Source organism: Pantherophis guttatus, chromosome 2 (genome assembly GCF_059756535.1).
Source record: "Pantherophis guttatus breed Tessera chromosome 2, ASM5975653v1, whole genome shotgun sequence".
Lineage (NCBI taxonomy): Eukaryota > Metazoa > Chordata > Lepidosauria > Squamata > Colubridae > Pantherophis > Pantherophis guttatus.
In genome coordinates this window covers 71016683-71033774 of record NC_142064.1, presented here as the reverse complement: position 1 = coordinate 71033774, position 17092 = coordinate 71016683, and the positions used below count along the sequence as shown (strand labels likewise).

Genomic DNA, 17092 nt, shown 5'->3' with positions numbered 1-17092 from the left:
TAAAAACACTGCTTTTTGCTTCTGCGCATATATCCCAACTTCTATTTTATTTTAATAGCTAGCATTTCTTTGTCTTTTACTCAGCCTCTGATAAAACCACCTTTTTTAGACTTGTAATTTGGGTTGAAATTCTCCCCATATCAATCATGCAATCTACATCAAGCACCAGATCGACCCCAAGCAAGTAAGTCCCAGATGTTCCATCACAGAATGCAACTGACAGGCAAGAGCATTTGGGCATATTCCAAATGACAAAGATTCTCAGAAGAATTAAAACATCTGGTGAGACAAGGATATAAATCTTCATGGCTCATTGCAAATGTTCATATTTTTGGATTTCAGGATTGTTTAGCAGGGATAAGAAAATGGAAATATGGAAAGAATGCGTTTTCCAACTTCTAGGGATATATAGATAGTCCTCGACTTACGATCATAATTGAGCCCACAATTCCCATTGCTAAGAGAGACAGTTATTAAGAGAGTTTTGCCACATTTTACGACCTTTCTCACCACAGTTGTTCACTGCAGTTATTAAGTTAGTAACACGGTTGTTAAGTGAATCTGGCTTCCCGTTTGAGTTTGCTCATTTGGTTGCACACTGCAACTGTCATAAATATGAGTCAGTTGCCAAGCATCTGAATTTTGATCATGTGACCACAGTAATCCTGCAGTGGTCAAAAGTGTGAAAAATGGTCTTAAGACACTTTTTTCAGCAGTATTTTAACTTAAAACGGTTACTAAACAAACTATTGTAAATTGAGGACTATCTGTATTTATTCATTTCCCCAAGAAGTGATATTGTAACAATGGTTTTTTATATCACAAGAAATTGCATCCCCTTAAGAGATGTAACTTATTACACATGATATAGTACACAATCCAAACAGAAACATTTACAATGCAGACAATACAAATACCACCCCGTATCTTTGCCCAAAAGCTTCCTCGTTCACCTCTGAGCAACTATGTGAACTACTTGAAAACTACTGAACTTAACTGCAGTAAAAAAATCTTCTTCCTGGATCAAGTTATTTATTCATCAGCATAATTACAGCTAACAAAAATTTCTTCCCATCAGCAATACAACAAAATGGACCATCCAAAGGCAAGAGAATGGTTTCTTTATATCTGCGTCCATATGCACACAAACACGCAAACAAACACACATAATGGAAGGGAATTAATATGAAAATATTTGCATCCGGAAACACACCTGCCTGACTCTCTCTCCCTAAAAAAAATGTGAGGCACATTTACATCCTCTAGTCATTCTGGTGCTCTACATTCTAGTGCAGAACAAAAGAAATGGGAAAACATTCCTCCAAGCCTAATTTATCATTCCTTTATCAACTCTTTAAATTACTGAAGAGGCAAAGTCCCTAACAGAATGAGTATGTTGAAGTAAAGGTAAACTCGTACTCAGCTCAAATGTCTCCTTCCCAATCATCCTGTGCAGTTCTTCAACACCACTCAATTTAAAGTTCTTCAGTTCCACTCAATTTAAAGTTAGACGAGCAAGTTTCTACTATTAAATCCAAAACCTCAAAGATCAACAATTTTAGTAGTATCTGATAGGGAGGTACCTCCAATTACTCGTTCACCTCAGAGGGCAATTTCATTTTATTCTCCAGTTTGTATTCTTGTATCTTATAATTAATACTGAAAAGAATAAGTTTTACATACCCTTAACCACTGTTTCTCTGTCAAAGCATCACTGTAGTCCACATCCCGACGCTGACGGGACCCTCTCCCAAATATTTTTTCCTCCTCCTCTTCGCATGTAAGTCTTTCCACTTCAGCATCGTCTTTGATGATCCAAGATGGCAAATCGTCTTCCTCCATCAAGCGCGGTTTGCGTTTTGGGTTTCGAGCATCCTCCCTACGCCTATCCAGGTCCATTCGCTGGAGAAGTGATAAATATGATATTTAAGAAAGGTGATGGCAAAACAAATGCTGGCTTTGTATTTTCTCAATAAAATTATTTGCCATGCATACTTTAGCAAATGACAAACCTGGATTCTGCAACACCACCATGAACTAGAAATATTTGCTGAACAGGAAATGCAATTAAACATCCACTCTAAGAAGCATATCTTAAATATAGTAAGCTATATACATCAGCTGTTCTAATATTGGATTTTAGCCAAAATGCAAGCACCAAGAAACAAGAGGAAATTATCAGGATGACTGAGAAATAGAGTTTGCAGAAGTACAGAGACCCTTCAACAACAAATTTAATTTATATATATATCTTAATAGTTTTAAGCATCAGTTCTTCCACAATAATCTTCTTTTAAAATAATATCAAAGCTAAGAGCTACGACAGCTTTTGCTATCACCCACCTTTTCAGCAATCTTTTCTATAACCTGATTTCCAAGTAAATTAGGCTACAATTTAGTAGGACACCAAGTGTACTCCTTCGCTTTCCTTTTCCTGATTTAGCTGATGCTCAATTTGGCAACAATTTGGCATCAATTTAGCTGATGCTCAATTTGGCAATAAATGAAAATTGGGAATTACCATTTAAAAAGAAATATAAGTTTATTAAGCAAAAAGAAATCTCAAAGCAATAATTGCTTAATCTGATTTGTTTCCTACCATTTTTGTTTCTATACAATAGTAAATTAAAGTTTAACCACAGTAAATTCTGTTCTTGAAGTTAGGTGCAAGGCAGACGGGTTTTGGGTGCACATATTTCTGCCTATGCACAAATTAGCGTTTACATACTAATTACCTGAACACAATATGAAAACCATATGGATGTATTCCATTCTAACCATTGTGAATTTTGACTTCAATTCCTTTTAATGTGTCAATGTGTCATTGTCATAAGATCTACACATAAGTAAATTACAGAATGTTATTTTTCTACTGACATTTCTATAGCAACATCACAAATGATGAGCTTAGCTTTAAAAGTTTTAATCACATCCATTCCTGAAGAAATGTTTGAGAGTAATATCAATCACTCAGCCTAAGACATTGGTCAATTAAAGTGTGATATTTTCATTAATAATGAAGGTGAGAGACTCTTTTATTTTAATGAAAAATATTTACCCAAAACACTCTATGATAATATTACATCATTGCCCTGGGTCTTCGGAGAGGGGCAGCATATAAATTGAATATATATATATATATATATATATATATATATATATATATATATATACACACACACACACACACACACACACACACACACACACACATTACTTTTTTTCTATTAAAGATAAGGGTTTTTAACCCATGTATCTGCATGGATCAATACACTCCTAACTCACTGGGATTATATTACTATCCTAAAATTTTATTCAGTTTATTTTGTCCCAATATACCATAACATTGGCCTTTTAGAGGGGACTTTGGAGGTGGGAGTTGTCTGATTACAAGAGTTCACAATAGGACACATGGAAGAGGAGGGGATCTCCAATAATTTTGGTGAAAAAGAAGACTCTAGCTTAATGTGAAAATGGGCCAAAACTCCCAGTATGACTACAGTCTGTGATATTATTAAGCTATACAGGCTTCTATATACACCCCAAGTCTACCTTCAATTAAATCTAAAAAATATATTGGCTTTAGAGAAACTGAGTATGTTCTTCACTTCTGACTAATCCATCAGTCTTAAAGTATTTCCTGTATTTATAACTAATAAAAAATCCATAAACATTAGGTTTCTAATCATATAGAGCCTTCGTTTTTAAAAATAATTTTTTATTACTGTCGATGGTCTAATATTACTATGTTGGAACGTTCTTTTAATCTGCATGATTTTAATAGCGCTGTATAAATTTAGTAAACAAAAAAAGTATATAGATAACAAACACACTTCAAAGAAGCCTCATTGCTTTTCTACTGTTGCTCCCTCTTGCTTTCATTACTTCTGATCAAGATCTATCACTAAGAACGAGGAGAAAGACTAAAAGGCAGCCAACAAATAGAACAGGTGAAGAAGAGGGACCAGTTGGATTAGCAGCAAGTATCATAGCAGCCTCTTGTGGCACACATAGAGAAATGCATTTCAAGACTAGTTATTAATCTAATAGAGAGATTAGTGTTTTTTAATCCAATAAATAGATAAGTGTTGTATTTCATTCAGGTTTTGTAGAAAGACATAAAAAGAATTAATTTAGTTTATGTTGACTGATATATATTGAAAAATAGCATGATTTGTTTCTTTTCAACTTGGTTAATGTATATAGGTCCAAAATTCACAGAGGGATGAATAATAATTTTGCTAGTTAAAACAATGTTTCAATCTATGCTGTGTTGAAATGCTAGAAATGGCATCCACACTTATTATTTAGCATAAAGAAGCAGTTATAATGTTTGATTATGGAAATGGACATCTTCGATAGGACATAAAAGATGCAATTTGTTAGTGTCCTTTTGTTTCATACATTCCGATGTATTAGGGATTTCACAATTTTCTACCTTAATGAATTCATCCTAGATTAAAAAGTGAGCTATAAAGGTTATCAAGGCAACAATTCAATCCACAATTAGAAACATGCATCACTACCATGAAAAGATCAAATTCCTCTTCATTTCGTGCAATCATCTGATTCAGAGTCTCATCATCAGGAACTTCATCTTCTTCCTAAAGATGGAAACAAAAATGTTTACAATTTTGTTTTCTTTCATTCATTCATTCATTCATTCATTCATTCATTCATTCATTCAATCAATCAATCAATCATGTCTGATTATCAAGAGACTGACTGGAAAAGTCTGTGCAGTTTTCTTGACATCCTGTGGGAGAGATTTGGGAAAACAAGCTTCCGGGATGCTCCTTCCTGGCAGCCCTGGGCGACCGGATTAGAAGCCCCAGCGACTTGGCAGGGAGGGGGACTGCCCAGGAGTACAGACACTCATTTTCATTTGGCTAGCCCAAAATTGCGCATAGCCAAAAGTCGGCCCTGGCCATCTGAACAACTCGCAACGACGCCTACCACCACGTTGCTGGGGGATGCCCTAATGGGGGTAGACCAGGAGGTCCCTAGTAGGCAGGGTCTAGTAGTTACTGGTTACGATGGTGCCCGGAAACAGGAGGATTCAAGTAGAGGGGATGGGAGGGATACACAGAAATTGCGCCAGAACCATGCTGTGAACTGAACCCCCCTATCTGAGATGATTCGTCGTGGGACACCATGCAGGCGATACACGTGTTGGATGAACATCTTTGAGAGTTTCCTAGCTGATGGCAACCCGTTACACGGGACAAAATGAGCCTGCTTTGAAAAGAGGTCGATTATGGTCCAGATTACGGTATGTCCATTGTGTTCAGGGAGGTCCACCACCATAGCGATCTCCTCCCACGGTTCCTTAGGATTAGCCACTGACTGCAAGAGGCCCAAGGGCCGCCCAGACCATGGTTTAGACATCGCACACATTGAGCATTCTTTCACATATTGTTTGATGCCCTTACTCATTTGTGGCCACCAAAACTGGCGTCTAGTCAAATGTAACGTTTTGAGGAAACTGAAATGACCGGCCAGCTTTGAATCATAACACCGCCGTAACACTGACTGGCGTAATGCCGCTAGCACATAGATTCAAGACCCCATCCATGCGATTCCATTTCGGTGCATTAAGATTGACTTATGTGTGTTAAACCAAGGGTCCTTGCCTGTTTCGTGACGTAGGTCCGTTTGCCATAAGTGTTCCTTCGTATGTAGGCAGTCTTCGCCTGGGTTCTTAAGTATCATAGCTTGGACAACCTCCTCTCTCTTGCTATGAAACTGAGGCATTTGCGATAAGGTGTCCGCTAGGAAGTTCTTTCCTCCAGGGACATATTTCAGGTTGAAGTTGAATCACTGGAAATATTGTGCCCAACGTACCTGTTTTGGGGATAATTTCCTTGGAGTTTGGAGGGCCTGCAGGTTTTTATGATTGGTCTTTACTTCAAATTTGCTAACAATCCCTTCTAAAAGGTGTCGCCAGGTCAGTAACGCCCACCGGACCGCGAAGACCTCTTTCTCCCAAATCGCCCATCCTCTCTCTGTCGATGTTAATTTCCGGGATGTATAGGCACAAGGATACAACACCTCATCCTTCGCTTTCTGCAGCAGCACAGCACCCACAGCAACATCGCTGGCATCTGCTTGTACAATGAACATGAGGTTTGGGTCGGGGTGTTTCAGAACCGGCTCCCGAGAGAACAGAGCTTTCAAATGTTCGAATGCTTGTTGACATTCAATCGTCCACCTCAGAGCTTGGCCGGGTCTCGCCCTTACTCCAGTATGTTTGGTGCGTAAGAGGTCTGTTAGAAGCAAGGCTACCTATGCAAACGCTGGAATAAACTGCCTGTAAAAGCTGGCAAAACCAAGGAAACTCTGTAGTTGCTTCCTTGTTGTGGGCGCTTGCCACTCCAGGACTGTTTTCACTTTATTCGGATCCATCTCCACCCTGACCCCCAAAATGCGATATCCTAAATAGTCCAATTGTGTACGATGGAATTCACATTTTGACAAGTTAACGAAGAGGTGTGCAGTCAACAGTTTGCTCAGCACTTGGCGTACCAACTGCACATGTTCTTCCATTGTTTTAGTGTATATCAAGATATCATCTAGATATACCAGCACTCCTCGATAGAGATGCTCATGCAACACCTCGTTAATGACCTGCATGAACACGGCCGGGGCGCCCTGTAATCCAAACGGCACCCTGAACTTATAACTACCCAACGGGCAGTTAAAGGTGGTTTTCCATTCATCGCCTTGTTTTATGTGTACCCGGTAGTAGGCTTCACGCAGGTCGAGTTTTGTGGATACCCTTCCGGTGGACAACACTGCCAGGAGGTCTTTGATTAAAGGTAGGGGGTATAGGTATTCTACACACACCGCATTCAAATCTCGGAAATCCACACAGAGACGTAGCCCCCCGTCTTTCTTTTTTCTGAATAGCACAGGCGCAGCCATCCGTGACCTGCTGGATTCGATAAAACCTCTTGCCAGATTTTTATCGATATACCGTCGAAGTTCCTCCATCTCGGGTTGTGTCATGGTGTACATTCGGGGTTTTGGTAGTTTGGCCCCTGGGACCAGTTCAATCGCACAATCTGTTGTTCTATGGGGGGGCAATACCTCACTCTCCTCTTCGTTAAATACCGTGCTTAACTCCCTATACACATCAGGGAACCCCCCGAGCCCTTCCCCCTGCCCTCTGGCTCGCTCAGTCTGTTCCTCTGGTTCTGGCTCTGGGCCTATGAGAAGCCGTAATTTTCGATACCCCCCTTCCCACCATATGTGGGGTTTCCATTTGTCCAGCCACGCCAACCCCAGGATAAGGGGCTCGACCATCCAGTCTACTATAACAAACCGTAGGGTTTCTTTATGCTCCCCTATCCGTAATTCCATGAGTTCGGTGATGAGTTTGGACGGGGGGCCCCCCCAGCACAGAGCCGTCCATTTGTTCGAATCTTATTGGAGTTTTCAATTGTACTGTATGTAATCCCAGGTCATCCACTATTGCTCTGCTCATTAAACACCGGGTGCAACCGGAATCTATCAATGGCCCCTGGTGACTCGCCTGGGACATACGTGGGTTCCGCACAACGACTGGTATGACAAATGGGTGTACCGGTGCACTTACCATGGGGTCATTTGGGTCGCTTTCTTCATCATCATTCGTGGTTATGGGCCCTCCTTCCGGTACGATGGGACTCTTCACCTCCTGTGGAGTAGGATGTGGGCTGCCACGTGGGGTTTGAGCGGCTAAGCGGGATTGGTCTGCGCTTAAACGAGCTCGGCCCCTCGGTGTGCGGCCCGTTGCTGTCGGCTGTGCCTTGGCCTGGACGGGAGGTAAAGGGCAATCAAGGGCTCGATGACCTGGTTGGTCGCACCGGAAACAGCGGAATGCACCTCTGCCTGCTGTTTCTGGAGGGTGAGTGGGAAAAGAGGTGTTCCATCCAGGACCCCTAACAGTGGGTGGATTCTCCACCTGACGTCGTTGCGGTGCAGTGTCTCCCTCCCGGGGTTTGAACTCCCGCAAACCCACATCCAGGTCTACAGCTGCTTTAAACCACTCTGTTAGACAGGGTGGCAAGCCTCTATAAACACAGGCTTGTCTAATCTCCTTATCCAACCCCAGTCGAAAATGATGCACTAACAGACGTTCCGGCCAGGCCCGGAGCCGTCCTGCAAGGGCCTGAAACTCTTTTATATACTCTCGGACGGATTGTCCTTTTTGTTTTAGCGACACTAACTCCCCCTCCACCACTTGGGTATGGGTGTCATCCTCAAATCGGCTTCTTAACACTTCCAAAAACAGACCAATGACTACTAGCTCCCTCGCGTGATCGCTATGGAGGTCTGCAACCCAGTCGGCAGCCTCCCCTGTCAACACATTAGTTATCGCAACCACCATGGACCATTGGGAGGGATATAGGCACCCATAGAGGTCTAAATAACTAAGCACCTGGCTCAAAAAAAGGGATACCCGATCAGCACTACCAACAAACGTGGTCTGTATCGGAGGGGGCCCCTAAACCTGTTGCTGAGGCCAATGTCCTGACACCCAAATAGGGGATAGTCCAGGTGGTGGCCGGGCTTCCTGTGTATCCTTCCCGTCCCCTCTACGTGAACCCTCCTGTTTCCGGGAACCATCGTAACTGGTAACTACTAGACCCTCCCTACTAGGGACCTCCTGGTCTACCCCCCTTAGGGCATCCCCCAGCAACGTGGTGGTAGGCGTCGTTGTGAGTTGTTCAGATGGCCGGGGCCGACTTTTGGCTATGCGCAATTTCGGGCTAGCCAAATGAAAACGAGTGTCCGTATTCCTGGGCAGCCCCCCTCCCTACCAGGTCGCTGGGGCTTCTAATCCGGTCGCCCAGGGCTGCCAGGAAGGAGCATCCCGGAAGCTTGCTTCCCCAAATCTCTCCCGCAGGATGTCAAGCGTTGTGGACCCTAGGCCAGTGGAGTAACTCCACTCCCCGTCATCCTCTTCTATCCAGCGTCGCTCCCACCAACCTTGAAAAGTGGCATCCAAGGTTTGCAGAAGTGGTTTGCTATTGTCTCCTTTCTATGTTTGAGAGAAAGTGGCTGGCCCAAGGTCATCTAGCTGGTTTTGTGCCTAAGACAGGACTAGAAATCACAATCTCCCACTTTCTAGTCCGATACGTTAACCATTACACCAAACTGGCTGTGATGACCTGGAGCACGGCACAGAGATAACACAGCTGGCAATCCAAACTGCCCCTTTATTGCTGCAAATTTCCCCACGTTTCTGGCAAGTCCCAGATCAAAGTGATGACAAACTCCCACACACACCTCAAGCAGCCTTTGGCTGCAAATAGTCCAGCCCAGTGCTGTATACACCATGGCTGCACAGCAATAAAAGCAGCAGGGCAAATCAAGGAATTCAGAAGCAAAGGATCCAGGTAATTAGTCCAGAAAGCCAGAAAGAATGCAAGCACTCTTGGAAAGTTCAAACGTCAGCACTCAACATTTCAGGAATTCAGAGTTTTCCCGACAAATGCCCTTCCCCAGTGTCTCCTTAAGTCTCATTCTCCAGGTGTGCCTTGTGAAGAGGGGCGGGACACTCTTCTCCCGAGTAGTCTGTGCTGTTCTCGCCTTCTCTCCTATCAGGAGGGGGTGGTCCTTGCTCCCTGCCTGAGCTCTGTCTCTCATGTTCCCTGCTTAGCCTCTTGGCCATCCTGCCTGTTCCTCCCTGCCTACAAACTGTCCTAATTCTGAAAGGCCCTGGCCTGACTGGCCCTGCCCTTCCCCATTTTCCTCCAAAGCCAATGAAGCCGCCCCCTCAACCTCTGTCGGCTCCAGTTCCAGCTCATCTTCCCCCACAGATTCAGGCTCCGACAGGGGCATGACACTGGTCCTCTACTATAAAAAACCACTAGAGAGTCTATTAGAGAATATAAGCATGTGCCTATACAGGTAGTCCTCAGGTTACAATGGCAATTGGGATTGGGATTGCTCTCGCTAAGTGATATACAGGTAGTCCTCGACTAATGACCAGAATTGGGCTCAAAACTTTTGTTGCTAAGTAAAACAGTTCTTAAGTGAATTTTGCCCCATTGTACAACCTTTCCTGCCACAGTGGTTAAGTGAATCACTGCTGTTGCTAAATTAGTAATACGGTTAAGTGAATCTGGCTTCCCCATTGACTTTCCTTGTCAGTTGGTCGCAAAAGGGGATCACGTGACCCAGGGACACTGCAACCATCATAAATATGAGTCAGTTGTCAAGTGTCTGAATTTTGATCAAATGACCACGGGGATGCTGCAATGGCCGTAAGTGTGAAAAATGGTCATAAGTCACTTTTTTTCCAGTGCTGTTGTAACTTCAGTGTCACTAAATGAACTGTTGTAAGTCAAGTACTACCTGTAGACATATAGGGCAATGTCATGGGATTGCTGGGGTAACTCCAAAATACATGAGTCAATAAGTGAGTAGTAGCCAGAGAACCACCTAAGGAGCATGGGGATGTTGCAGGGAGGCCCTAGGAGACAGAGACTGTGCACAGGCTGGAGTCTGAAGGAGCGGCTGCATATGAGTGCAGGAAGGAGGGCACGGTTAAGTGTGACCCCAGGGAGGCTGAGGGAAGGAGGCCATGGTGAGAAGAAGGCCATGGTGAGAAGGAAGCCGTGGTGGTGGTGGGACTTACCAGACTTGCAACTTCCCTGCTGCCTTCTCCACTGAGTTGTGATAAGCCAGCAGGGAGGGTTGCAAATGTCAATCATTTGACTATGGGATGCTGCAATCATTCTAAGTGGGAGCTGGTTGCCAAATTGCAGTCATGTGACCGCAGGTGTGCCTGGATGGCCAGAACTTCAAGGACCCATCATAAGTACCATTCATTCAGCATCGTTGCAACTTTGAATGGTCACTGAACAAGTGTTAAGCGAGGGTTACTTGCTTGTTTTACATCACAAATGGCCAACATTTTAAGGGTTTGATACAGCCTTGATTCAATCAAGTCTTTTGACTTCATTTTTATTTACAGCTACAAAACAACTGTTGTAACAAGAATACTCAACTCATAGCTATAATAAACCTCATCACCTTTAACCAGTGAGTCTCTTGAGAAATGACATATCTATGTTCCAAACATGTGCCATTTTCATAATCCATTAATTAGATTTCACACATCTCTTTCTGCAGTTTCTGTCAATGGTTAGAGCTATCAAACCTGGATTGCAAAAATATATGTGGCCACCAGAGGGTGCCACATAACATCATAAAGTTTAATATTTTGCTGCCTTCTAGGGGTCATCCAGATTCTTGCAGCATGGTTATTTCAAATCTGGTGCTGGTAGTCTGCTTTGCTGGGATGGCCCCACCTCTTCGTTCTGATTGGTTGGGAGTCCCAGTCTGTGTCTATTGGCTTGGCTTCGGGTGTATGGTCGGTTTTTCTCCACCAGGTGGCAGGGCTTCATCTTTGTGGCTGGCTGGAATGTGATTTGGCTGGAGGTCTCGGTGTGTGTGTGTCTGGCTTCTGGGGTGTAGATCTTTCTGTCTGTGGGTGCTGGGACTCGTTTGTTGACAAGGGCCAGTTTCCAGATGTCTGGTAGGCGGGAGGTATCGTCACGTTTATTCATGTTATGGGGGTGTTTTTCTATTTCAATGGCTTCCATAATTATTCTCTTGTTGAGGTGTTCAGTTTTGGAGATTAATTTGGTTCCTTCAAAATCAATTTCATGTCCTGTTGCTTTAAGGTGCTGGAAAAGGGAGGAAGTTTTTTCTTCTTTTCTGACTGCATTCTTGTGTTCTGCAATGCGTGCATTTATTCTATTAGTTTGTCCAATGTATGTGGCCACTCCCAACCAATCAGAACGAAGAGGTGGGGACATCCCAGCAAAGCAGACTACCAGCACCAGATTTGAAATAGTAACGGCAGTTGCTGCAGAAGACCCCTTGCATGATGGCAGATGAGATTCTGCCGAAACGTTGCCAAAGTGCTCTCAATCTTACACGGGAGAAGACCCGAATACATCAAGACTTGCATAGAACAGCAATATTAACAACAGATGTTCTGTGATTTTCTTTTATCACCATTTTGTATGCTCTAGGGAAGCTCAATTTCTCTCCCAAGAAGGAAGATCCCACACCAAGGACACATAGAAGGATGATATATAGCATGAGACAGAACATACAGTCTAAGTTGTATCAGAACATACTGCAGAATACCGTTTATTTTATTTTAATACCCTGAATCCTTTTGATTAAAAACACTTAAAATTAGAAGACTCCATTTGATAATGCCTTCCGTTTAATCAGAAGACTTTTATTATTCAGTTTCTTAACCATGAAACCTTGCTATAAGGTTTTAAGGAGAATGAAAGGAACCTTGCAGAATGGCCTGCTCTCTTTTCCACAAGTTACAGTTCAACTTGTAGCTCTTACAATTGCTGAACAATTCCCAGCAGGCTTTGCCACGTTCTACAACTCTTTCTACAAGCTTGGATTAGTAGCACGGCTTAAGGGCAACTGCATCACTTGACAAGCCTCGGATTTCCTTCCACTCTGACAGTACCTAGCAGAACAACAGCCACTTCTGGGTTTATAGGGGTCTGGGGCTTCTGCCAATTCAGAGTCTACCCCTTCTGTTTCTGTTGGTAAAGCCTCACTTCTTTTCCACTTTTGGTGGAACTAATTGTGTTTCTTCAGCTCTGGCTAAGATTGATGGTCAGGGATGTTCCTGGGCATGATTCAATGTTCTCTTATGAACTAGAGCAAACTTGTGTCGTCACAGCATCGTCACGTGACATATTGTGACTCCCCCCTTCGCTAAACTGGGCGTGGCCAGCGCGTGACGCATCCAGCTTGCAGGCCGCGAGTTTGACACCCCTGAACTAGAGCATGAATCAGGAACTAAGTGAATTAAGTGTAGAAATACTGGAATTGGGAAGAGTAAGAATGCAATGCACATCTATTTTTAACAGAGATTTTTGTATAGTACCTCATTTTCTTCTTCATGTTCCAATATGGCTTGGAGAAAAGCTCTTCGTTCATGGCTTGAAGATTTTTGGTCAAACATGCCAGCCTGAATAACCTTCTGATCCACATTCAGTTTATATTTTGCGGCTGCCAAGATTTTCTCCTCGACACTGTTCACTGTGCACAATCGTAAGACTCGAACTTCGTTCTGCTGCCCAATTCGATGAGCTCTGTCTTGTGCTTGCAAATCCTGTAGAAAATACGTTTGGTACACTTCTAATATTGGAATAATTGGGCAAAGCAAAACAACAGCATCAACATTTTACATTCAGAAAAGCACTACAGACTATAATCAATATTCCTAAATCTAGACCTTCTTATACATTAAGCTCTTTAAAGTTCCAATTAATGAATTCCTGGATCCATAATACAATGATTTAAAGGAAGATGAGTGTCTTATTATACCAACATCTCCCAACTGCCAGCATAAATCACACAATCAGATTGTGTTACTTGAATGTTATTCTATCATAACTGGTTTGCACTTGTTCTTCAATTTTAATTTTAATTAATTTATGGTTAATATATCAGATTGATGACTGATGTATTTTAGAGCTCATCTATGTTATATTATTAACCTCAAGAAAAGATACCTCAACTATTAGTATTTTAAAAAATCTTTCTCTGGAGTTTGGCTGTAATACTCAACTATCAGCACCAGAATATAGTTTGCCAAGGGGGCATCCTAATCCATGGTCATTGTATAAGAACTTAAAATATAATTTTCTCAGATCCTGAATTTGGAGCTCTCCTTCATAAATGTCTATGGAAATTCTCAGTCATTCAGGCCATGGTTGTCGCAAAGGTGCTTTTTCAAGAGGCAACTGGACTTTCTGGTTTTTCTTTGAAGATGTTTCGCTTCTCATCCAAGAAGCTTTTTCATTTCTTCAGCTGAAGAAGCTTCTTGGATGAGAAGCGAAACATCTTCGAAGAAAAACCAGAAAGTCCAGTTGCCTCTTGAAAAAACACCTGTGGGACCTCTTCTTCATAATTTCAATTTCCTTGCTATCAGAATGTTCTGCTTTCCCACCGGTTTGAGAAAATTTGATGTTGAGTATATCATTAATAAAAATGTAAGCATTTAGCTCATTCTTTCTCACTAATTTCAATCCATTACATATATGCCTGTTCATACAGCATTCCACAATAGTTTATATTAATATCATAATTTGCATAGCACTTTTAGGGATTTCAGTAAAAACTATTTTTTCTGTAAACAAAATAAATAAACAGTAAAAATTAATATTTTTCAATAAGCATTTTAAAACCAAAAATCTATGACAACTTTGATGGCCTAGCAGACTATTTAGAACAATAGTAATAATCAGCTTGCTTTCCTTTGAATACTTCTTTCATCTCTGATTTTGAGGAAAAGCCAAAGATGAAGCAATATGACATTTTATGTGATCAGGCGGAGATATGAAGCTTTTTATTGGCTAAATTATGGGTACTTAATCTCAAATTGGCTTCATATTTATAAAAATAGGATTAAAATTTATAAAATTCATCTCTAACAAATGGTATTAGTGACAGTCCTTGACTTATGACAGCAACTAGGAAAGGATTTTCCCTCACTAAGCGATGCAATTGTAAAACATGACTGCATTGCTTAGTGACATCAATGCCTGCAGTCTCAGTTATCCTAAGTGGTGGGAACCATAGCAAATTTTATTTCACAACCCGCAGCCAAATTGATAGTGGTTGGAAAAGAAAACAAAGAGGATGAATCCAGAAAAACTTAGTTTGATGGGAAATGCCTCAGCATCTTTGATGTATTCTAACACATTACTATTCACAGAAAGCTTTGTTTTATTACTAGTGATTTAAAACAACACAGAACAATGTATCATAAATTACCTGGTGAGGATTCCAATCACTGTCAAAAATTATAACAGTATCAGCTGCCTGAAGGTTCAAACCCAGACCTCCTGCTCTTGTGCTCAGCAGAAAAATAAAGTATTGGGAATTGGGCTCATTGAATTTCTTCAGCAGAGTTGCTCGATCTTCTGACTTTGTTGTTCCTAAAAAAAACAAAAACACCATTGTAAATAAAAAAGAATTCAGGAATTCCTAGCCTGCAAATATCTGCTTATTATCCAGACTTTCAAACATCTGCAATATTGATCCCAGGATTTAGTTATACTGGGGACTCATCCCTTTTATCTGCAATACAGAATGAATTTGGAGGCAAGAATATATGTTTTTTTAATGTACTAACCCAGGGCTGCCAAATTCGCGGCCTGCAGGCAGGATGCATCACGGGCTGGCCATGCCCACATCTGGTTTAGCAAAGGGGGAAAAAGTCCCAAAACATCACATGACGCCACCGTAATGACGCGGATTTGACAGCCCTGTACTAACCAATAGTTCTCTTCTTATGCTTTGCTTGGATAAAGCTTCAGGAAGAACTATTTTTAAGATTGTTGGCATCTTAATTGAAGAATTACAATTGTTCTTGGTGAAGAAGCTGACTCTAATGAATTTGTTAAGTAATTACATGAAGATAAAATCAGCAAAGTTCATTTCTAAGCCATCATATTTGAGAGCTAGTCTGAAGTAGTGGTTAAAATGTTGGTCTGGGGGTGAGGAGTGCCATGGTCCAGTCTACTTTCAGCCTTAAAAACTTTGGTGACTTTGGACCAATCACTTTTTCACTCTAACCTATTTTACAGTATTCTTTAGAGGAAAAGGAGGAGGAGGAGAGAGCAGTATGGATGGTGCTTCAAGTTCATGAATGAAAGACTGGACATTAAAAACATTTGCTACTGCTGATTCTGGAATTATTTTAACAGATTAACAGAGTTGGAAGGGATCTTGTAGGTCATCTAGTCCAACCCCCCCACCCAGGCAGGAGATCCTACACCATTTCTAACAGATGGCAGTCCGTTCTCTTCTTGAAAGCTTCCAGTGATGAAGCTCCAACAACTTCTGAAGACAAGCTGTTCCATTGGTTGATTGTTCTATGTAATATTTATTTATTGATTATTGATAATACCTCCCAATAACAAGTTCTCAAAAGTGGCTTACTTATTTACGTAATAACTTTCAGCCATTTGTATGTTACCTTTGCTTATTGTTTGAGAAACAACATTAAAGTGAATTACAATATTTTTATGGTTGTTCGCATAGTAAGCAGAGGCAAGTTACTCAGATGTTCTGCTCATAAGAAAGTGGAACATCTATTTGAAACAAATCCAGGTGATTTCAAATAAATTTTATTATTTACACAAGTTCTGATTGTCCTGAAAAATAACCACACTGCAGGAACAGCTGTTCCCCTTCCCCACAAATGGCTATAATCAGGAATGACTCAGACGGGTCAGGTAATGTTGGGCTAGGACGGGGTCAGTCACCTGCGGCTCTGGAGCCGTATGTGGCTCTTTCACCCCTCTGCCGCGGCTCCCTGTCACTCAAAATATGTGTCACAACTGCCAATGTGTGACACCTGCCGGCACGTGATTAATTGAGCTTTTCAACCTCCAGTAGGCCAACCATAGATAAATCCAAGAAAAGAAAAGTTTCAGAAGAAAACAGAATGTTTAATTCAACTATACAGTACATATGCTAGTTTTGTGGCTGCTCAAGAAATAGTCAGGCACGGGAAGGGTTTTGTGGCTCCTGGTGTTTTCTTTTCTGTGGAAAACGGGTCCAAATGACTCTTTGAGTGTTTAAGGTTGCAGACCCCTGGGCTAGGAGGACAAGATTGCTTTTGCAGTTCACATCTTTCCTCAAAGAGCTGACTTGATAGAATCCTCCTATTCAATAATCCCGCTACCTCCAATGTCAGCGGCAGTTTGTCTAACTCCCTTTTAGGGAAGAGTTAATTTTCATTTTTCTAAGAGTTTTGTTTTGCTAAACATGCTTCTCAGAAATATGTTTTTTTCTTGAAAAAAACTTCACTTTCAGCCAGTGACTAAATAGAGGGAGAGTATTTAATTGAAATTTTATCTTTATACATATTCATATAATTATAACCCCCCAAAAAATCTCTTCTGCCATGGAAGATCTGTAGAGACATACTATACTTTGTGCAATTAACTTTAAACCTTTTAATAAACTTCTCCCCTCAATCCTTTATTTAGTTAAGAATATCACCTCCTATGATGGAAGTAAGGGTTAATCAATGTTAATG

General features: G+C 41.6%; 1 protein-coding gene across 9 annotated transcripts in view; it reads right to left on the bottom strand.

The window, feature by feature from the left end:
- The window catches only part of SMARCA2 (SWI/SNF related BAF chromatin remodeling complex subunit ATPase 2), a 121484-nt gene that overhangs the window by 31023 nt on the left and 73369 nt on the right, over positions 1–17092 (bottom strand). For 5 of the 9 annotated variants that reach the window (XM_034410314.2, XM_034410313.3, XM_060690518.2 and 2 more), the window contains exons 25-29: positions 14818–14981; positions 12923–13150; positions 7598–7795; positions 4527–4604; positions 1684–1902 (exon numbers count right to left, since the gene is read on the bottom strand). In XM_034410314.2, coding sequence (XP_034266205.1) covers positions 1684–1902; positions 4527–4604; positions 7598–7795; positions 12923–13150; positions 14818–14981 — 887 coding nt within the window. The remainder of the gene's footprint in view (positions 1–1683; positions 1903–4526; positions 4605–7597; positions 7796–12922; positions 13151–14817; positions 14982–17092) is intronic. The other 4 variants (XM_087886182.1, XM_034410317.3, XM_087886184.1 and 1 more) reach the window with 1 other exon arrangement.